The 23,427-nt window shown below is 37.1% G+C and overlaps 1 protein-coding gene across 1 annotated transcript; it reads right to left on the bottom strand.

Annotated features, from left to right (window-relative positions):
• Positions 1 to 6,415: 6,415 nt before the first annotated feature.
• On the bottom strand, positions 6,416 to 22,950 carry RBP1 (retinol binding protein 1, cellular). Its single transcript, XM_009889607.1, has 4 exons — positions 22,827 to 22,950; positions 22,031 to 22,209; positions 9,658 to 9,759; positions 6,416 to 6,682 (listed from the first exon to the last, which is right to left on the bottom strand). Exons 1-4 carry the CDS (start codon positions 22,897 to 22,899, stop codon positions 6,629 to 6,631), a joined length of 408 nt encoding a protein of 135 aa, XP_009887909.1. The 5' UTR covers positions 22,900 to 22,950; the 3' UTR covers positions 6,416 to 6,628.
• Between the last annotated feature and the right edge of the window lie 477 nt (positions 22,951 to 23,427).

Genomic DNA, 23,427 nt, shown 5'->3' on the forward strand with positions numbered 1-23,427 from the left:
TCTCTTGTTATGTAAATAACTGTAGAGTCAATAACCGCAGACCATTTTCCATCCTTCTTTCCTCCCCTACTTTAATAAGAATGTGGCCCTTAAAAGATAGAATTTTATTCTGCCTCCATAGTGTAGAAACTTAATCTTTCCTGTTGAAGGGACTGGTGAAGAACTGAAATGCCATTCTGCTTAAGTGTTCAGTGTGGGTACTTACTGTTAACTATTAATGTAGAGAAAGTGCTTGCCCTGGTAATAAAATACACGGTACTGAAGGGACTCTACTTTTGTGTGCACTTTGGCTAGACAGGAGTAAATTACTTAAATAAGCATTTGCTTTGAGGTTAAAAAAACTCCTTAAAATAGAAATAGCTGTACCACATAGGTAGTATTCCAAGACAAATGTGTTACTAATAGAGGATGAAAGGATGAATTGCCATGAATCTGTTATGCGATTACAGATGAGTCTGTCCAAAAAAGAATATAATAAAATCTGTTACATACTAGGAAGTTTTATTAATGTTGTACTGGAGAACTCTTGCTTTTTGCTGTCCGCTTAAATTTAATATACAGTCAACCAAATGATAGACATTGATGAAAGTGGATGTATCTAGTGGAGCACATCATTCATGCCATGCCAGTAGGCTATTACCCTCTACTGCTCAGTCTCATAAGAGACTCTTTAGGAATCTAATGCACCTTCTTGTTGTAAGATATTTGCCATTCAGCCTACTCATGCTTATTTTACAATAAAGCTGTTACGTAGATCACACTAAGCAATTCTTTCCCACCTTTCATAGTTAGAATGTTGCATAAACGTAGATGGCAACCCTAACTCTTATTTCAGTTCTGGTTTCCACGAATTAGATTATAAGAGTTGCTCTTAGTCCATGTGTTTCCATGGAGTATTTCAGTGGTGTGGACTGAAATGGGAACACTGTGATCTTCTGGTGTTTTGAAGAAAATCGTCTGGGAATGAAAACCGTCAGGTTTATACACTGGAATCAGCCTACTGACTTTGATTCTGTTAGAACACTTCTCTTACTGAGATACTAGGGGTGATAAAAATCTGAGTGGCATGGAAAAAATAGGGAATAGCTGTTTGGTATCTCTTGCAATACAAGAATTAGGAGGAATTACGTTATAATAGCAGGTAGCGTGTCCAAGCAAACAAAAAGAGGTGTTTTCTCAACAACTGACAGAGGCTATTGGGTTTGTCAAAAGTTTCCATTGATCCCAAAAGTGACTGGAGAGTTTTATGAAAGAAAAATATGGTGAAGGCTATTAAATACAAAGATAACATCTGGCTTGAGCTACAGATCAGTAAAGGCCGAGAGAAAAAAGGCTAGGACAAGAGGAAATGGCCTCAAGTTACAGCAGGGGAGGTTTAGATTGGATATTAGAAAAAAATTCTTCAGAGAAAGGGTTATCAAGCATTGGAACAGGCTGCCCAGGGAAGTGGCTGAGTCACCGTCCCTGGAGGTATTTAAAAGATGGGTAGACGTGGTGCTGAGGGACGTGGTTTAGTGGTGGTTTTGGCAGTGTTAGGTTGATCGTTGGACTTGATGATCTGAAAGGTCCCTTCCAGCCTAGACAACTCTATGATTTTAACATTGTGGTATAATGTTAGTCATATTATGTGCCTACATGGCACTATAATGTATTTGAAGATGAAATGCTCTAGCAGCATTAAAGGCATTTTACAAGATTAATTAATACCATTAATTTCATAATATTAATTAATATTAAAATAACTCTTTGGGTAATGGAATCTGTTTTAACTTGTGTTCTTTTGTGCCAGCAAAGTATTTTGGTCTCTATTAAAAAATCCTGGGTTTCTAGAATATAGAAACAAAAAATTAGAGAGTCCTTAGGCATGCATGTATTCTGTATAGATTAAATTAGATTTGCGCTCATATCAAATATCCAGTATTCTGGTATTGAGATAAATGTTTTATACCATTGTTTGCCCCCCCCCTAAAATTAATATGCATGTTTGGAATTATTCATATAAACCAGAAAACAAATAATGTTCCAAATGAAAATATCACCTGTAGAGATTATGCCATTACATCAAACATTATCAAGTTGTTAAAAAATATTAGTGCTTCTAATTTTTCTTCTCTGTCACCCCTCCCTCTCCTCCTACTCTTAAAAGTCCATTCTGTTTTCTTTACGAATCATTCCCCTACAAAGGGTTTCAGTTCTATACCTGATCCTTTGCATTTGCAGATACTTTATGCCTTTCAAATCCTACTGAAACTTCTTTCTGCTCCTCTTGGAAGTCATGTGGGAATTCAGGATAGGGACATGCCCCAAATTTGTGCATTGTCCAAATGAGCAGGATGTCCTCTGCTGGACAGGGCAGAGCAGGAAAGGATATGATCTAATCACTGGGAGAATTCCCTGGGGAAATGTAAGCCTGGTGTACAGTAAGGCAGTTTCCAGAGAAAACAATTACAGGAATGTATGGAACAATCATGAAATTTGGTTAGGGGGAAGAGGGGAAAGAAGGAATAAGAAAGCCAGTAAAAAACTAGCTGTATTCCAGACCTTCTTACTCAGATTATACAACATTGTTGGACAATGAGTGAGTTGAAGAGAAAGAGGGAAGAGGAATGGGAGGAAGTTAGGGGAGCAGTAAGTTAAAGGTAGGTTGAATTAGTTGAAAAGTTTGGCCATCCTGAAATTTCAGGCTCTGCATTTTGGTCTGTTGAACCATGCTTGCTAAAATCATGGTTATCTTTCTACTTCTTCCATAAATCTGACACTTCATATGCACAATATGCCTTCATGTGCTATAAAGACAGCAAGTATGCATTCTTTCTGTGTGTGTCTTTCACTGAAAAGCCACAGAACTACAAAATGTGGCAGTGAGTTCCCCAGTCATCCTCAGAAGATCATACCCACCTAGAAATTGAACACAAAAGCCCAAACTGTGGGAACTGAAGAAGTAGAACAATTATGCTTATGGCACACATTGGTCTCAATTTACTCTTCAGCTTTCGTCAACTTCTATGGATTGAGCATAATATCAATACTGGATTTAACTTTTAGAAATGGTGAAATGCACCTTTTTACCTTTTCATTCACACTGCTGCTGTAAGCACCGGTCTTTTCTTACAAGATTAAAATTGTTCATTATCTGGAAGTAATGCAGTTGTGCAGAAATACAGGAGTGGTATTGGCAAACTGTACCTGAAATTCTGTGGAAGAACAATAAAATTAATTTGAAGATTGATTCCTGACTAGTAAGCAAGTCTGGATACGAATTCACTGTGAAGGTCTTGGCTACTAGGTAGCTTTGAAAGTAGTCAGGGAGGCTGATGTTTGTCATGTAATTGTTGAATGTTATGCGTTCAGTAAGCAGCTATTTTATGGAGGAAGTTTTAAATTACATTTTATGATAACAAGTTGTTAAAGGTTTATGGCAACAGCATGGCTAATGTTACATGCATTATTTGGAGAGCATCATCACGGAAGCAATGAATGAACATAATTTCCTTTTCCAAGGGAAATGCTTGCTGCTGTAGAGATAAGAGGTTACAATTATAATGACAAGCAATTGAGATTATTTGAAGAAAATGCATTCAAAGTTAAATATTTCTGAACCTTCTGTATTTTACGTATGTGAACTGTGGAAGTACTTCCTGAGCTTGCCTTTTCTTCATAATTAGAAGCACGTTACACTGCTTTTGGTTGATAAGCCATTAGTTATTAGTATGGTGCTAAATTTACCCTTGTACCAAATGACCCAAAGGGGAAAAGCTGTCTGTTTAATTACAATAATAATAGCTTTTAACAATTGGATTTACTTAACTAGATGTTAATCGATCCACTTACAACCTTGTGCAAAAAGAGTTTGTGAATGTTACACAAGACTGCGGGGAGCCGCAGGCGAAAATTAGAAGACATCTGGTGAATTAAGGGTTATGAACTGCCAAGTTCTATTGAAGGAAAACTACATTTCAGAAAAGGTCTCAGTCAGTGCTGAACATTAAGAAGAATTATGCAAAGTTTAATTGTGGATAGTGGCGTGAACCATCTCTTTATTGAGTAGTTTCAGTTTTCACATGAGAAGGAAAATATAGGTGGTCTGAGAAAATTAAGATCTGTTATAAATGAGAAGTTGGAGTTCATTCCTTATTTTCCATTGTTCTCAAGCTTTCCTTGGGGCTGGAGCGTGGAGAGGTGTCTGGAGGGTGTGCATGGTTAAGAAATCAATAATTTAGAAACTTGAAGGAAAGGTTTCTGTGTCAAATAATCTTTCAAGAAAAACAAATGACTGATGCACTGAAATTTGGCAACTGGGATATCTCCAGCCTTCTGTAAGGTGATAAATAACATTTTAAGTAGACAGCGATTTGTGATTTCACTTAAGCAGAACAGTGTTTTTCACCTGATATACACAGGTTTCTGATCCTTTTCCCTCCCCCACAACCTTCCTGTCTTATTTAATTGTAACCAGTTTTGACCTGTCCCACTCCAAGTACAAGAAAACTTAATCACCATTTACTGCTGATCTGTATATCTGTCAGGAGGTTTATCCATTTAGCCATGGAAAAATAGATAGATGGCTAACACACTCTTCCCTGAGAAAAAATCAGCTTCTGCATGTATCTGGTTGACTAGGCTCAGGTATAATTCCCAGAGTCTTCCTCAGGCATGATTATTATGTATTACCAAGAAAAAATATTACAAGGGAACTTAAACAGTTGCATTACATATGTCTGTAATTCTAAGTAGTATGAGCCACAGCTGTTACAATAGTAACACAAGAATTTACATGGAGAGGGAGTATTTTTCATAGAATCGTAGAATCGTTATGGCTGGAAAAGACCTTTAAGATCATCAAGTCCACCCGTTATCTAACACTACCAGGCCCACTTCTAAACCATGTCCCTGAGCATCATATCCAGATGGCTTTTAAATACATTCAAGGATGGCGATTCAGCCACTTCCTTGTGCAGCCTGTTCCAGTCTTTGATAACCCTTTCAGTGTAGAAGTTTTTCCTAATGCCTAACTTAAACCTCCCCTGGCACAACTTGGCGCCATTTCCTCTTGTCCTATGGGTTGTCCTATCGGTTGTCTCACCTGTTTATCACATAGGGATGCTTAAGTCTTCATGTATAATATTTTATTTGTATTTTCTGACGTACAGTAAACCCCAAAACTTTACAAAATTGAATTAGATGTCCATTACAGCACATCTGGTGCTACACTCACAATATATATAGTATGGCTGAAATACCCTAGTTCAGAAAGTTTATCATCCTTGCTGTACTAAGTTTATATTTTTCAATGACTGTTCCTGAACCTCCATTTCTTCATGTTAGATCAGGCTGCTAGCTTTTCTAAACAGGCTTAATAATGATGCATATTTTAAAACTGTCTCAGATTAGTGGATGATGGCGGCATTTGTTGCCATTTTCATGATGAATGTCTAAAATTTCTCTCTGTCTTAGCGCTGGGTTCCCAAAGAAGGCAAAAGCAATGCTATGCACAGGGGTTGCAGTAGATAAGTAAAAGTATCTTCCCACTTTAGAACACCTCAGCCTCTGCCGTAGCAACCTCCCCATTGACGACATCCCCGAAAATGGGTAATAACAGTTGTTACAGGAGACACCTGTAATGTGTCATGTGCTAAAGGTCTAATCAGGTCTAACCAGGCACCCTGTGTCATTGTGTCCTTTTGAACTTGGAGTGGTGGTGCTAATTGTATATCCAGTGTGTTGACAGACTGAAAATATAACAATTTGGTTAGCAAATTACTATTAATATAACTAGTGATTAAATCAGTGCTGGAAACCGCTAGGCTAATGCTTTGTTATGCACCCAGTCTGCATGAGAATATGAGGACTATGATGGGTTGTAAAAAACATCTGCAAACGATATTGTACAAAGCAATTCTAGTCATATCTTTTGTGTCGTGTGTGTACAATTATATACAGTTTCTAGCAGCTATCTTACTACTAGTTTCTCCAGAATAAGACCAAAAAAACCCAATGGGCGGATAGTGGCCAAAGCATTTATAAAATAATTGCCCTTTGGCCATGCTTCTGCAAGTACTGTTTTTCCAGATTATTGATCCATATCTTTACTTATTTTGAGAAATCAGAGTTTTGTTTTTGGTGGAATACTTTCAGTGAAGTACTGGTCCATTGGAGCTGATGGTAAATTCTCATTGGCTTCAGTGAAATCAGAATTTAAGTGTAAGCCACTTACTACAGCTCTCAGTCACTTCCCTACAACTATAATTCAGCATCTGAAAACAAGACTACCTGAAGGCCCCTTGCTAAGGCTATGCAAGGGTGATTTCCACTGTAAGAAAAAAAATAGCTTACAAGGTCTTAAACTCCAGTATCTTGTTTTATAACAAACAGTCCTAAATTAGTGTAGTCAAGAATTATGGTACACACACATCTGTAGTGTTTAGTATCTTTAATTGGCATTTCTAAAAATAGTTTTATTTGCAGTTATTTCTTTAAAATGATTTGTTAAAAATATTTTTTCTAACTATACAGTTCTAATGTGATCTTCATTTCTGGGTTTGCTCTTGTCACTGATGATGTTCATTACTAGCATTTGGAGATTTGGTGGTAAATTCTACTGTTCTTCACTTCTGTCTCAGCTGTAGGCTCACTGTACCTTCTTAAAGACCTGCTTGCACTTGACTCCACACACTCTTATTTCCTAGGAAGAGAAAATAATTAAAAAATACAACGTCTGAATCTGTATGTTGATGACTGGTCATTCAAATCTACGAAACCAGAAATCAGCTGAAAGCCCACTCTAGCAACACAAAGGTCATGGCTAGAAAAGGACAGGTAGATGTGTACAGAAGATTTGATCTAGGTCTATAAACCACAGTACAGCAGTGAGTTTTGACTGAACTTGATCATACTGGATGTCTAATGCTGTTGACTGTTCTTTTCTGTTCCATCAGAGCTTTTCAAAAATCCCTACTTACTAGTCATTGGATCACACGGAACTGTGCATAAGCAGGTGCAATGATGTTCATATCTTGGGCACTGATTTGTGAGGCCTACTGTCGTTTATCTAATCTCACTGAAGATGCAGTTTAATCTTCTCCATTACTGAAACTACTCAAGCTAGACCTGAGAAGTGCACACAGTATGTGTGGGGATATGTGGAGGTGTTGACTGATTTTGGTGGAATAAGAAAAAGGGGTGGAACTTCTTAAGCGACATAAAGACAAAGTTTATGTATGACCTGGCAGAAGGGATGTACTTTCTATTTCAAGAGAAGACTTTTGATAAAGCTGTCAGAATATTTTGAAGAAACGGAAGGCAGAGTTTCCTGGGAAGTTATGCACATTTTCTTATGGGGGACTTTGATAAAATGACATATTAAAATAAACTTACACTGAGTCAATAACCTTATTGGCATACGTTGCTAGTCCCTAGTAAGAGAAATTGCTTCACGATGAATTGATTAAACAAGCAGACTGATACAGTGATTTTAGTTAGGACCTGTTTTGTTCACTTCTATATAGGTAACCCGGAACAAGGAGTGTGCAATAAGGGCTAAGAGATCTGCTGACAGTGACAAAAACCTACAGAGCAGAAGCAATCAATACAATAGAAAAGGGCAATAAAACTCAAAAGGAAATGGAGAATGGTCAAATAAGTCACTCACATAAAATAGAATCTAAGGAGGAAAAAGAACTACAAAGTACAGACCATAGAATGAAATGGAGAAAATAGGAGGTGATAAACTACTAAAGGATGCGGTACTACTCTCTACAGAACTGTGGAAAGAATTAAATTAACACTTGGCTCATTGTGTAAAGTTCAATAGGATCATAAAGCTATTGGAGTATCAATTTTTTAGAGGTAACTGCCCATTGCATCAAAGGACTCTCAAGAGTACAGGACCTAGTAATCTTAGCTAGTCAAAAATAAGATGCTAAATGGGACTCTTTTACTGTATGTTTAATGGAGAGAGTTACATTGACAAGGATTCAGAGAAATAAAGAGGGCATCTTTTGAAGTTCATGAAATATAAAAAGTGATAAAATTGAAATATTGGGGACTGGCCTCTAAAATACTTGGTTATTTCCTTTGCATGAAATAATTTTGGACTGACTGTTGTGTATGAGAGACTGATTGTGATAAATTGTACGCGTGCCAATGAGTGCACGGATGCCTGCATGAGCTGGCAGGTATGATACAGAACTCTTCAAAGCCTTCTGAAAAAGCCGGCTCAGATCAGTCAGGTTACCTTGGGGTACATAAAGTGGCACTAGACACATATGTCTGAACAACTGAATCTGAATTTATGACATCTAAAATCAAACTGTTGACAGGGTCAAGTATAGAAAGTGGTTTGGCCTGGAGGTCCATGGCCAGGTTGTATGGCTAGAGCATGAATCAGAGCAAGGATAGCAGAAATCAGGGCTAAAGAAATCGGTGTTGGTGACAGGAAATGGGAAGAGATACTGATTGCAGTGCTGGTAAGGGACAGAAACCAGGATGCCAATACAGAGAAATCCAAGAGCAACTAGTACTATTGCTTCATATACGTGCAGATGAGTGCACATATGTGTATGATTGAGTGCAGCAATGTGTAAGCTGAACTTCTAGGCCAGACATTATATGGCTAATTGCAACCTGTCTGCCAGTAGAGAAAGGAAAGGGCTGATGCTTGGTCTCATCGCACCAACTGTTGTGAACCTGGGAGGTAGCATGGAAATACTGTGGTGTATTTGTGTATAGCTAGAGAAAATATGTATATACAGGAAATTCTGGACTCTCCTTTTTATTGCTTCCCACCTACTTTCAGTGAGCCCATGACCTCAGCTATAAAGTGATCACTTACACAGTAAGTTTTTCCCTATCTGCGTTACATCAAGTGTGTAGTCCAGGTGGTAAGATCTGTCAAATACATTCCTTTCCCAAACTGGTTTCTGGGATTTCCAGTACTTCCTGAAAATTGTGTTTAGTAATAAGGGGTTTGGGGTACTTTTGCAAAGATTTCATAACTTTTCTACTGATTTGAATATTTAGAAAACATCCATTTAGACTGCTGAAGGAACAGTGAATGGAAATGGAGGTTGGATTTATTATCGCAGCAGGAAGACTGCCTTTTATCAACATTGATGAGAGAGTGACGATGCTGTAAAGAGCTATGTGAGAAAAGAATAGGCATCTTCTTTCAGGTTCTGTTAACTGAGAAAGATAAAAATGATCATCTGAAAGAACATGACATTTCAAAAACTTAATTGCTGTTTTAGGTCTCTAGGCTATAATGCAGTCTGGCCTTTAATTATTTTAAAAGAACAATGGTGTATTTTCCCCTTATGGCTTGTTGTTGAATGCATAATTTCACCAGCTCCCATACTGTGTATTTCCCAGACTGTATGAAGGACGTCCTGTTAAATGCCTTCCTCAGTGTAAACATTTCAAACTGGTATGTCTGGACAGAGAGTTAACACAGAAAGAGTACTGCTTTGCAATCAGGCAGTCTTTGTAAGCGACATAAAAGTATAATTGCTCCAAATGAAAATGTTGCTTTATAAACAAATCAAATGCTGCACCAATACAGAATTATGTCAAAGTAAGCCAAGATAACATACCACACAGCCTGCTGCATTACAGCTAACCATTTTAATTGAGTGGCATTTAAAACCTGTTACATGATCTTACCAGGTGCATTTCATCTCCTTCAATCCACTGGGTCCAACCCCGACCTTCTTTTTCTCCATTCTGTACACAAAGAAGCTTATCTCCATCCCAAGATACGGTGGTCTAACAAAATAGATATGTTCAGTGTTACTGCAGTATTCTCTGATATTATGATTCGTTTCCTTAAACCAAAACTTCTCTCCAATATAATAAATGATTAATGTAGCTCATAAGAAGAATAATTGTAGAGTGTTGTAACACTTAGGATAATTGCAAAAGAGATGAGCTTAAATAGAAAGCTGCTGCACAACTGCCTCCCAAAACCTGGAAGGATGAGATAAAGCTGTTTAAATGCAAGAAAAAATATAATAAAATTCGTCGTGTAACAGCACACTCGTCTCTCCCTGCTGACAGATACAGCAGCAGAAGGAATGTGCAGCCTAACACTGTATTTGCAAAAGGAGCTGAAAACTTGAAATTCAGTTTGTTTTTTTCCGCCATAAGAAGGATTCCTCCGCTGCTCTACGTGAAAAAAGTACCCACCTACAGGCAGCTGTGGATGAACAAGGCTTTTAAATCCTAAACTGTTTTTTTTCCCCATGTCTTAATCTGCCTTCTGGCATCGAGTAGAGTGGTTTGGAATTATCAGCGAATTGGTAACTTTGCCAGCATCCTGATTTGTGTAACTGTAGCTGGAGAACTACTTGAGCCAGGACTGGCAGAATAAGAGTGAGAGTAAGGTGTTGCAGGATTCAACTTTTGTGAATATTGGAGCCGTCCTGAGTAGTTCAATAGAACTTGATTCATAAAACTACTTAAATGTATGAGAGTACATCTTGCAGCTTGTTACTCTGGTTAGTCTTTACTGACAATTTGCCTTTCACGTCTCCCTAAGATAAAGAGAAGCAATCCTCTGTAAAATAGCTAAAGATGGAAGGGGAAGAGCAGTGACAATTTGTGCTTCATGAGGATAGTTTAACATCAACATTAGCACGACTTTTATACCAGCTTGTTTGAAGTGAATCTGAGAACTAAATATGGAATTACTGTCTACCTTGTGAAAGTCTTCAGCCACTGCCTGTATGAGTAGTCAAATATAGAGACAAGATGAATTCTGATCTATCACTAAAGGAAAACTTACTGTGTCCATCCTGTGTAGTTTCCAAGAAAAGAAGTCAGCCTACATTTGTCTTTCTGGCAACTAAAACCAGTTCAACATTCAAGAACTACACTTTCAAGAACACTACTTGTGTATGTCACAAACAATTAATTCATAAATGATAACCATGATAGCCACTATCTTCAAATGAGTACAGCCAGCAGTCTCCACCCCTGGGAAGCTTTAGACTAAAGAAGCATGGAAAATGAATCACGGAAAGAGTGCCAGCATAGATAATCATAGGCAAGGCATTGTTATGGATCCCATATAGTCTGTTTGCACCATATGGGGTCTCTGAAAGATAAACTCATGTGTCCTTGCTAAAAACCTCTCCGATTTGGAAAATACATTCACAAATACTTCTGTTCACTCTTGTAAAATGATGCATTTAAACCAAGTAGTAGGTAACATTTTCAAAAGGTCATGTCCTTTTAATGTACAAAATGTTAATGTAGGCAGAAACACCACATTTGGGTAAAGCTGTAGTTAATGTGGTCATCATAGTTCATATCCTCTTCCATATATGTTTTTAATCTGTGGACATCCAGTTTGAGATAGAAGATAACAAATAATACTAGTCAAAGAGAAAAATGTTTAGTTTATAAGTTAACATATTGAAGACTTTCTGATGAGTCTAAAAAATGAATAAATAGGAAAATTAACGTTATTTCTACTGATGACTTGTAGATGCGAGGGATACCGTGGAATGAAGCATTTATATATGCAGCTTTGCCTAGTAACTGCACTTATTTTGATCCATTGAGTATTAGCTCAGCATGGTTTAATCAGACTAGGTTAATAGTTAAAGTGGGTTTGTATGTGAATTCAAAGGCAATATACCATGATAAAGTAAGATTTAACTTTGTTAGTACTATTAATATTCAAAGTCGGTCGTGGAAGTTATTAGTCTTGATAATATTCACTAGCATACTACATTTGGGGCCAACTGAGAAATGGTTGTAGCAGTGCAAGCAAATGTTAATTTTTCAGCCTCCAAGGGTGACTGAAATTATTTCATCTCAGAGAACAACACACTTTTTTCTTTGGCTTTCTTGTTTTTCCACTCAAGATTAGACATTGCTTTAGGCAGTTTGGTGATAACCATGAAGAGTATAATACCACAGACTGTTAACCAAGCTTTTTTATCAGCCAGTATTCTCAGTTATCATCCTCTGCCTTTGAGAAATATAAGGGGATATGAGTAAACCGTACAGTTTCTGATTCTTGTATGTGGCTATTTTGCTATGAGGGTTATAAAGGACAGATTATATTGCAGGAGAACATAATGTCCTCTTCTTTGTTAGCAGGAACAACCACTTTATGACAGTAAGATTAATCAGCACTATTTTTATCTTTTCTTTCTTTCGGTCAGACTGTAATATCTCATATAATAAAAGACACAACTAATACAGAAGATAGAAACTTCTCTTTTAACTCAGATTGAAATAAGTTCTTCCATTCCAAATATCTCTATTGAGACGCACATTGAGTATTGGTTGAGGCTGGAGTTGCTATGGCTGTTATATATGCACCCGCTGCTGCCAGAAGTCCACCCTTTACCAACAGCTAAGATACAGCAACGCTTGCCTTAGAACGCTTCCAAATATTTGAGTCACAACAAAATAGTAATATTCCAAAAACACCACCGTAGGGCAAATGTTGGTAAATGTCATCTCTTTTGTTGTATGTATTTTTAAAGATTGGATCAGGATATCACCATTGTGTAATTAGGAGTCAAGCACTTGAATAGACTAGTAAGGCAGTTCTGTACGAACCTGTAGTTGCTGTTGTTTTCCTCTCCTGGCACACAATTACTATCAAGATAAAGAAATGCTTTACCTTTTCTGTAAAGCAGCTTTTCTTAGAAAAGTAGGCTTTTATAATTAACCTTGTTTGCCACCATTTTGATAATAGCATTACCTAAGGTTTTGCCTGATTACAGAGACTGAGCTACTGCCTCCTATTCCTCATCTGGAATGACAAAGTCTTTGCCAGGGTTTGGTGAGCACAGCATTCCCGGGCCGACAGTTCCTATTCTTCATCTTCCTCCAAAAGCAAGAGGAAGAGAAGCAGACAAACTTTAGGGACACTGGAAATCTGCAGTTTCCTGATGGTTACAGACCTGAGATGAAAATGTAGTATTTCTCTAAAACCGAAGGCTCCTGCCTTCTTGAGCATCTTGTACTACTTGTAGGATAAATGGATGAATGGAAGAATTCATTTATTCCTTTCAAATCGGTAATACATAACCTAGTTTTTCATAAGCAAGCTTAAGTTTTGCTTACTTACTACTTGATCATACTTAATCCTAAGACAAATACTTCTTAGGTCAAATGCACAGAATTCTGTAGGAAGCATCAATAGAAAATAGTGATTAATTAGATTAGTTGATGGTGTGATTAAAAATGCTGAAGAACCACAAGGGAAGTTAATGGAGTGTGATAAATAGAGTGAGTCTTAATTTAACTTTTCTCAAAAATTCTAACCATCAATATTGCACACCTTTTGGATTATACACTCTTTGCTCTTGAGGTGTAATAATAGAGAATGGAGCTCCTCTAGGAGGTGAAGAAGCCTTTGAAGCCGGAGAACACAAAAAACATTCAAATTTTCTTTAGTTTTATGACATGATTTCTGCAGTCTTACGCTATTTTTGTGTACTTAGGTACTCTCCTTTTATTACTTGGCCATTCACATGCTTTTGTTAGTGATTTAATTTCTTTGCATTATGAAGATTTAAATACATGTGCACAGCAACACCATTTTCCTGAAAATTAAAACGAGAAGAAATGATAATTAAAGTATTCTCATCACTGTTTTCAGTTATGAGGCAAGGTAGATTTATTAAATGAAATATTTAGTAAAACCAAAACAAACCTATTCATTATGTATTTGCATTTTTTCTAGTAGCAGTAACAGTAGTGAGGTCTTGCAGAATTACAAGAGATATTACTTCCAGCTTCTAGTGGCAAGTCATATTGACCCACAGCCAGAGATACTGACTTTTGTAATTTCCTGAAATATTCATCAAATAAACTATTTTATCAGAGAACTTTGCATTTCCCAGTGAGGTGTAAGTGCACAAGCATTTGATGCTGGGTCTGTACAATGTTTCTCAATCCCACGTTGGCTATTCCTAATCTGCTTGCTTGTGTCATGTACTCTGCAGTTGAAGACACAGAATGTATTTTACAGGTAAATGAAAAGAAATAACATTTTTTTAAAAAGTAGTCCATGAACATTTTTTGTTAATGCTACATAGATTTTCAACATGTTGCATTTACAAATATGAATTGCAGCTACCACCTTTCATCAAAAATATGTTATTGATTTCCCATCTGTAGCAGAAAAACACAGCAGTACGAGTTCTATTTTTCTTCTGCTTCCCTTCAGAGAGTTGTCTCTCTATCATGGTGCAGCAAATGACTGCAATACTCTAAAACTGCATGACACGCTCCCTGCTCCATCTCAATCCAGTAATTTTCTGCTTAGGAGAATGACCAGTCATTTTACAACTATAATTGTTTAACACTTCTTAAATCATAATGGCAAGTAACTGTTTAGGTGAGAGGACACAGGAAAATCCAACTTGAGCTGTGTCCTGTATTGTGTTTGCAAATAACACCAAAGAAAATATCCTAGAATTTTTGGTCAAACATGGCAATATAGCCAACAAGATATTTAATATCTTCTCAAGATAAAGTGTTTTCATCTGTACTAGGTATCAAAGTGATATAAAAACCTCTGGTAAGCAGTCTGCAAGGGAAATTTTCATCAAATGAAGTGCTGATGTAATAAACTAATATTGATATCGCAGACAAAATCTAATGTCACTGTGAAGGGGCATTCTGTAATGTTGTAGTCACTACCTATGACCTTCTGGGTAGGAGGCATGCTCCACACTGCTAACAGGGCTACAACCATGTTCAGGGTTTGTCATCTCTCCATCCTGTAACTCCTTTTATCTCATCAAATATGCATCTGGCAGGTTGGTGACAGACAGATAAACCATTGAAAAAACAACAACAAATCCAACAAAAAAAATTAGTGGTAGGATTCCTGGAGTTTATCTCAAGATACTGCTGCTGGACAAAGGCTACACATACTTAGCCATCCTGAAGCTAGGTCAAATTCCTTCCCTTACTAACTTCAGCTCAACCCTGTAGAAGCACTTGTAAATCTAACCTCCCATTTCTTCATTCCTCTTTTAGCCAGAGAGCAACAAAACTCCCAAAATTAACTCATAGGAAATGGCTGGTAGCACAATACAACTTATATCTCAGCTGGACATTGGGCTGGCAGATGTGATGCCTCATAATAGGTATCTATCGCTACAGGACTCTGAAATGTGTTCACACCATTACAAACTTGCTCAGATTGTTATTGAAAGACAAGCTGGTTATAATGTGGGCGTTCTGTACCTGACTGATGAAGTTCACTGTAGTGAAAAGATGAGACACTTCTAGAAGCAGTATTTTGCTTCTATCATTTTCAGCATCTTCATTGCTAGCAAAGGGGCTTAGCATTGGATTGACAATTTTAGATCAAAGGGTTAGCTGCTGTCAGATAGGATCAGATCTTAAATGTTCAAATTCCTTATTTTGAATCCTTACTCATAAAAGCAATGGACGAAAGCAATGATTAGAGACATGTTCCAGGGAGAAGGAAAGTAAGTGCGCCAGAGCTCCAGGCTATGCAGGTGACAATACGTGGGAGGAGGAGTAGAATCAATATTTTGGATAGTGCATACTGTTTTATTTCTTAGGAATGGTGGATTTCTTTTTCTCACTGAAATAAAAATGTATACAAATAATACAAAAATAGGAAGACTTGTGTATATCCTATGCCAGAAAAAATAGTACAAAACAGCACACCCAATTCACTTTGTGCAAGGATCAGAATTGATTCCAAGACACTTACTGTTTAAATAAATGTGTATAATTGATTTATCCTCTGTAATTTTAGCAAGATGCAATTGTACGTAACACTAATGGTTTGTCATTCAAAATTGGATTTAAGTCTGGTTCTCAGGTCTTCAGCCGATTCCTTCTGATTGCACTTTCTGCATTCATAATTCTGAGCTTTTTAGGATTCACAACAAGCTGAAATGCTCAGCCCATCCAAAACCACTTCCCCTACAAAGCTCCAGTATGTTAGCAGCAGTTTTGTGAATAACTAGCTCAAAGCTTCTGATCAGGCTCAGGTTTTAGACATGAATCCAGCACTGCAAAATTTGAAGGTAACGACATCTTAAATTATATGGCAAAAGATTCTAGAGATCTCATTTGATATCACCACGCAAATGTGCTGAGCATATCACTTACAGATAAGAAGCAGCAATGCCAAAAGGGCATGTAGTGTGAAACTAGGCAGAAAAAAGGAAACAGCTCCTCTTTATTGAGGCACAGAGACTGAATGAACCAGAGTTTCAGAGAGCCTGAGACAGATCCAAGAGTCAACTTCTGTTTTCTGGAGCCTCAGAGGGGTTGACCGGAGGACTGCTCTTCCTCACTTGTGAACAGCAGTTTGTAAAATGTCAGAAGTATAAACAGAAAACTACATGAAGACTACCTCCTTTAAATTAAAACCCCTCAAAGTCAGAGATTATTCCAATGAGGAGCTGGGGAATTTACAGTACTGCAGAGAGAGAGGGCATTAGATTTGAGAGAAGACTAGTATATACATACAGGCAATGACACAAAAACACCTCCCAGCAAGTGTCATTCTAGAACAATGCTTGTTCCAACAAAGTATAGGAGAACATGCTTACAAGCCAAAAAGAAAAGGACAGCATTTGAAGAGGTAAAGAAACAAAATAGTTCAATCAGAGGGATCAATTAAAGACATATTGCTTATCTTGCATCTTACCAGACAAGCACAATGTATTTTAAGTCTTCGCACCCTGTGGGGGATCCCTACTGAAATTGGAATGTTGTTTGTCGGTTGTTCGTTTTCTGGCAGCAAAGTCTTCATTCCAATACCTACTCTAAACTAGGTTAACAGCTGTGAATTCCATCTGTGGAACAGAGGAGCCCAGCCTAAATAGTTAAATAAGCTTCATGAGCCATGTGATTTTGTAACAGGGCTTTATTCTGACCTTGCAGCAGTATAAATCAAATTATGCCCAGAACAATTAAACTTCATCGCGTTTTCCTGAATACAAACTAGAAAGGAACCAGTCTCACATTAGGCATGTTTGTTATTTAAAACAGAGCCGTGATCAGTTTCAAACAACTTACCTCCTTTGCTAGGATAGGGCACACGGAACTAAGCACTGGTTTGTGTCACGGAAGGACTGGTCAGGTGCCTATGGACAATCCTTATGTAGCTGTCTTAAACATTAAATGCCTATATAGTTTCAGGGAGGTACTTCATATGGTAAGATGTATGACAGATCTGACGAGTGAATTCTCCAACTCCCAAATCCCCCTCACCGTACCTCACCCCAGCAAGTCTTAGCTATGACTAAAGGTTGTATTAGTTCAAATAATGGAATCCTAAACATCCATTTGATAACTTAACCATGGTTATATTCTGCTTGTATTCTGTTTCGGTTAACTAAATGGTTGATTTTTATGATTTCCCACCTCCATTTTCAAATTCTTGCAGTTTTGTCTGTTTACCAGTTCCCAGTCATTGTAATTTCCTTTCCTGCTTCAATGTAAGAAGAAAAATACTGTGCCAAAGAGCACGAGGCTCTGAATTACTGAAGCATCCTTCACTTGCTCAGCCAAATATTCAATTCTAATGCAACTAATGCTGTTTTCAGTTATCCAAGAAATTCTGCTCTTCTATAATTAGAACACAGAATCTTCCTTGATTTTTTGAACAGATCACTTGTCCTTAATCTCTGTCAAAAGATTCATTCTGGATAGCGTAAGCTAAAGCAATTCAGTCTCATTCAAATGCTTGAACAGCAGAGAAAAACGATAATGCAAAAACTTTCTCTGACTTTATCAGCAAAATTATTAGAAAAGTAAAAATTTTAGGGAAGTAATTTTTATATCTGAGTTATCCCATTCTCAATCTGCTTGGATTCATTGGGTGCAAAGACTTGGAACATGAAATGTCAGACTTTAAGTTTTTTCAGCTAACTTTTTTATAAATTTTTGACTGATGTAGTAAGCAAATTCACTGTGAATGTACATAAGGCTAACTTTTCTGCTTAGTGTCAGATCCTGCCTCATTCTTATGTTTATTGGTACATATTTCACATTGCAGATGTTTCCTCAACTTTGGCATCAGGAAGGCAAAATTATCTGGTGATGAATGAGACATACTTTCAGAGATGGTTTTTAGTTAATTGTTGTTTCAATAAGGTCTTGCTTCTTTTGTGCGTAGTAATTCTTTTCCACAGTAAAGTTTGTGTGCATGAAACAAGGTTTTATACTTGGTGCCATACCTGAGACACTCACCAAATTAATCACAACTACAGATTATAGAATTTATCCTTAAAATTGAGGAATTTCATTATGAGACTGGAATTTCCCTGAGAATGAAGATAGGAGGATCAAACACTCAGTTTGGGTAAGACCTAAGCCATAGTTATGCATTTAACTTTAAATTTCTGTCTCTGTACACTATCTGTTACCAATTAAAACCGTGAACAAACTTTTCAAAGTAGTAGAAACTTTATCCCATGGTCCGATTCAAACTTCACACCATGGAGAAATAACGTAATACAATATTAATGTTCTAAAATTCTTTCTACACCGTCTTACGTGCACCTTGTAACACTTGCAAAGAATAAAATATGCTTCTGAATACAGGAACTTTCATTTTAGCTCTGTAGTTCAAACTGCCAAGTTGTCAACAACCCTGAATACAACAACCCCATGATTAAACTTGTGGAAACACATTTTTCATGAAATTGACAAACAGAGACACTCCTATTTAACTTTTTTCTAGGAGATAAAATCTCTGGGGAAAAGCTCCAGGAGAAGCACAATAGCGTTACGGAGCTAAGTGAATGCAGATGTCTGCTCTGCATTCCTTAAGAGATGAGGTAGTACTGCAGCGTGCTCCATACGTGGTTTCAGTAATGCTTAGAACGCATTGAGTATCAACTATCTTCTCGGAAGTACCTTACACTTTGATTAGTGATCTCTCCTGTGTTCATACATCAGTGTGGTCAGCTCTCCCAATCTTTGGTTTTACAGAACAGAGAAATTGCATCTTTAACTAAACTAGAAGGGCTTTTGAGTTTCTTGAGATTCCTAAGTAGCAAATTCTCACTTCCCAACAGAAACAAAATCTTAAAGGAATGGATGTCACCAACTGCTGTTACCTATGTTTCTTAAGACAACAGAATCACCTAAAAACATGTTGCATACAAGGAAGCGATAGTTAAAGGTCAAAAAAAGGACAAACTGAAACTGCTAAGGTTTATCCAGCTCAATTAACTCACTGTTCCAGAAAGTTCAGACAGGCTTCTGGGAGTGACCAACTATAAAAATGAAAAAATCCTCACTGAAATGAAGGATGAAGGCCTATACCATCACAGGAGTATCAATTCCTACTGTCAAACCTTCAACTTGCTTTTAAAATAAGTACCAGCAAAACTTTTTAGCTTTTACTCATCACAGACAGTATCGATTTGGAATTATTGTAGTTACACTCTACCCTGACTGACTCAAAGATGGGTTTTACAACTGAAAGGTGCACACAATTTTAGTGAATTACACACAAGATCTAACCTGTTCACCGTGCTAATATTATTTTCACTCATATGTTAACACTAGCTAGATGATATATTCTTCATTAAAAGAAAAAATGATGTATACCTATTGGATGAATTTCTTCTAAGGTTATTTCTTCTAGTCTCCTGATGATTGCTCTGCTATATAGATTAATGTTTAATGTGTAATTCGTCTTATCCATGTTACTTTGTACTTCTCATACATAGAGTTACTTGGATAAAACTTGCCCAGTGGGCTGCTCAGTCCACAATACAAATAACGATAATTGATTCACAATCTCTCCCATTACATAGGTTGACTATTAATGATTAAGCCATTTATGGTACGCAGTTGCACAAGCTACAGATGAGAAAAGGAAACACCAAGAATGATATTCAACCTTTGCCTTTATGGTGCTTTTCTTCACAGCACCACTCAGGGAGTGGTCCAGTATCTCTTATACCACTTCCATGACCCTTCTCTCACAAGACACTTTCTGGACTGTCAGAGCTATTTTGTTGCTTAACAACTGCAAGTTTTGCCTGATATTATGGTTATCAGATTTGGGCTGAAGTAGCTTCAGAAGGACAGCTTCTTGTACTGTTTTGTCTCTGAGAAAACTGAGGTCGCACGTAGAAAAGAAATCTTTAATAAGAATATTGAACTATAAAGTATGATACATTGCTACAAGGCAAATAAAGAACCAGTGGCCTTAACTGTACAGCTGCAGTTGGTATCTGTTGGTGGAGGCCATAAAGGCACATAGAAAGTTTTTCTGGAGTTACGTGCCTAAGACATTCTTCACAAAACAGTCAGGGTTAGTGACTACCCCTTGGGTTTTTTTGGAAAAGGCAAGAAGATGCTCATACCTTCTGCTTCCAAGAATGAGCAAGCATTTTGCACTAAACAGTCAAGAGATAAAATGTTTAACCCTCGAAAGTAGGGTGAACAAGGTTCCACTCCAAATCAGATAGCTGTTGTAGTGACTAGAATAATCGTTCTCTGATTTCTTCTTTCTGGTTCAACATTTTGAATTCTTCCCCATTGCAAAATTTAGCAAAATGGGGTAGAGAATTTTGGCCTGTTACAAATAATGAAATAGTTACAGTATTTGTCAGGAAATTAAGAATTGTGTGTTAAATCTATTCAGCATTTCGAAAGCAGGACTAGGCAAGGGCCATATTTCCGTTTTCTGAATTTGATTTTTCAGCACAGGGGTTATCTGACACGTTTTGTAAGAACTCATTGCGGGTATATGTTAGACAGCCTCACAGCACAATTACTTCTTTCTTCCATGTAGAGGATGTTTTAGTCCTCCTTTAGGTGAAGTTAAATGGTATTAAAGTACAGATAACGTTTAGATGGAGACAGTTCTGTAAACACACAAACCAGTACTTCAGTGATGCAAACTCTGAGGACTTCAGGCATTTTTAGTGCTTGAGCAGATGTTTAGAACATTGCTATCTTTGACAGTAATTTAGCCACCTAAACCTAAGTCTTTCTTTGGGCTTGTAATTGTTCAGTGGATCTGGACCTCATTATCCTGATTAAGAGCCTTCCAGCAGTCAAAAATGCATTATGACATTGGGACACTTTCCTATACTCAAATAGACATTGCTTTTCCCTTCTGTGAATTCTGTATTCTGCGCTGTATTGTGCTTCCACCCTCTGTAACAAGGAATACAGGATTAGTTGAGGCACTCGCTAGCTAGCCATTCCTTTTTTCTGATCTTCATGATCTTTCCCTTTCCTGCCATCACCAGAGCAAAAGCAAAATTGCGTATCCCAGTGTTAGAGAATAGTATTGGTTTTAAATGGCACTATCTTTCTAAGAATGGAAAACTATTAATTCTTTTTTATGTGATTTCTACTCTATAGTCCCTCTTGAGATAATTTTCATTTGCGTATCAGCTTCTTCACTGTAGGATATTGCAGGTGTCAGGCTTTCAAACTAACAGGAAAGAACTCGGTATTCTCAAGTTTTTCCACTGTTAATTGGTATTTATCAGTCATAAGTTAGAAAATATTGCCTCTCTAGCAAGCAAAAAGAGCTCATAAGGCAGAGTCCTCAGTCTTCGCTTATTGATTGCAGTAAGATTTGTTCCAGTAGGCTAATTAACGCGTCTGCTCTAATAAATCCACCTGGGAACGAAGGAGCACAGGAACAAGAACAAGAAAGAAAAGCTGCAATTTCTAAGAACTTGGCCATTCTTGAACATGGGGAATAGTGCCCGACCCTACAATCAGTGGATTTCCTTTAGTGTAAAACATTACTCAGTGAAGAGTTTCTGAAAGTCGGAACCTAAATGTCTTTTTGACAAACAAATATCCCAGTATAACTCAGATATTCAGTAACTTTTCACTGAAGTTACTTTTCATCCATTGCTAAAACTGGTATGAAGGCATGCTAAAAACTGTGCACATCTTGGCAAACTGAGAAGTATAGAAATAATTTTAGGAATAGTCACAAAAAATGGTTAAGAGATGTGGTCTGTGAAAGGCCTCAGATTATTAATATTCTACTTTTTTTGGCTGTTGTTACAGTTCTAATTCTTACCATGCATTTGCGATCATCCACCCCAGCTAAATCCTCCTCAAACTCCTTTCCTACATCAAATTCCATGATGTAGTTTCTAAAAGTGCTTAGCGTTTTAATGATCATGTGATCCCCATTCTGAAGGATTTCTTTGTCAGGTTTTAGCAAGTTTGCTATTTTTCTTACAGCAACATTTACATCTGAAAAAGAAAAAGAATTCTTTTAATCCAGAAAAGTCTACCACAAAAAGAAGCTTGTAGCTCTTGGGAGAAATAAACCGAACAAAGATAAGTAAACGTCCAGATCTTTCAGGCCAGCTTTCTCATCAGGAAAAAGTCCATAACCTAACTGTTTTAACTTAAATAAGTTCATGTTTTGATCTTCTGATTATGTAGAATCCTAAATAATACCACTTGTATTTGACAGTTAATAAGGCCTTCAATCTTTCTGTAGAAATACTAGCACTTCACATCAAATGCAAACACACAAAATTGCATTAAGTACATTATTGTGTCTTTATTACACATAAAAATTTTACTCTTTTTCAAATTATGGTTGTTTTTTCAAGTTTGAAATCCGCCACTTACCTCTTCAAGCTACGTAGTTTAATCTCTGTTAATGTAAGCTTCAAGATGGTAAAAAGTAGAGGCTGCTTAAGACAAAACAATTTTGCATAAGGCAATTCTTAAAGTGCATTCCTGAAAAAAATATTTCTCACAAAAATGATTTATGACTGTACAAGAAAAAATACAATTCATGTAAAGACTAAGATAGGTTGCATTTATCATTTATTAAAGAAACGTGAAGAGAACCTTACCCAGTGCTTTCAGATACTCCTCAAAATTGTCATTGCTGACCATTTTCCAGTAACCATTGAAATCTGCAGGCATCCCTACTTCAGATGATTCTCAAAATCAAAGTCTCGGAACAGTGTGGTGATTCTGCACCACACAGCTCTCTGCCTTTCTTTGTGGCAAGTTTGAACTCTGGTTTCTTTTATCTCTTTTTTAGACCATGTAGCTACGCAAGTCCTTCTAATCCGATTATTGTTGAAGTGTCGCCTTTAAATCCTTCCACAAGGCTGAACCTCTGAGATTTCTAATGACAGCAGGATGACTTGATTTAAACAGAATGAAACATATACCTTCCATATAACTTCTGTAAGGGTACTGATTATCTGGGGATCCATTTTAACCATATTACCCTTCCTTTTTCTCACATTACCCTTCATTCTTCATGCCACTCGGGGGAAAAAGAACCCTTTAAAATAGTTTTAGTTTAGGATATTAGCCAAAGTTATACAAGTACTTATCTTATGTGTGTTTTGAGGCAAATCTTTCTTCCTTGAATATGTTCCAGCTACTTTAGGCCGCCTTCTTTTCAGAAAACGATCATACAGAGTCTTTCAGTGAAAACTG

Source organism: Charadrius vociferus, unplaced genomic scaffold (genome assembly GCF_000708025.1).
Source record: "Charadrius vociferus isolate BGI_N301 unplaced genomic scaffold, ASM70802v2 scaffold650, whole genome shotgun sequence".
NCBI classification, from domain to species: Eukaryota; Metazoa; Chordata; class Aves; order Charadriiformes; family Charadriidae; genus Charadrius; species Charadrius vociferus.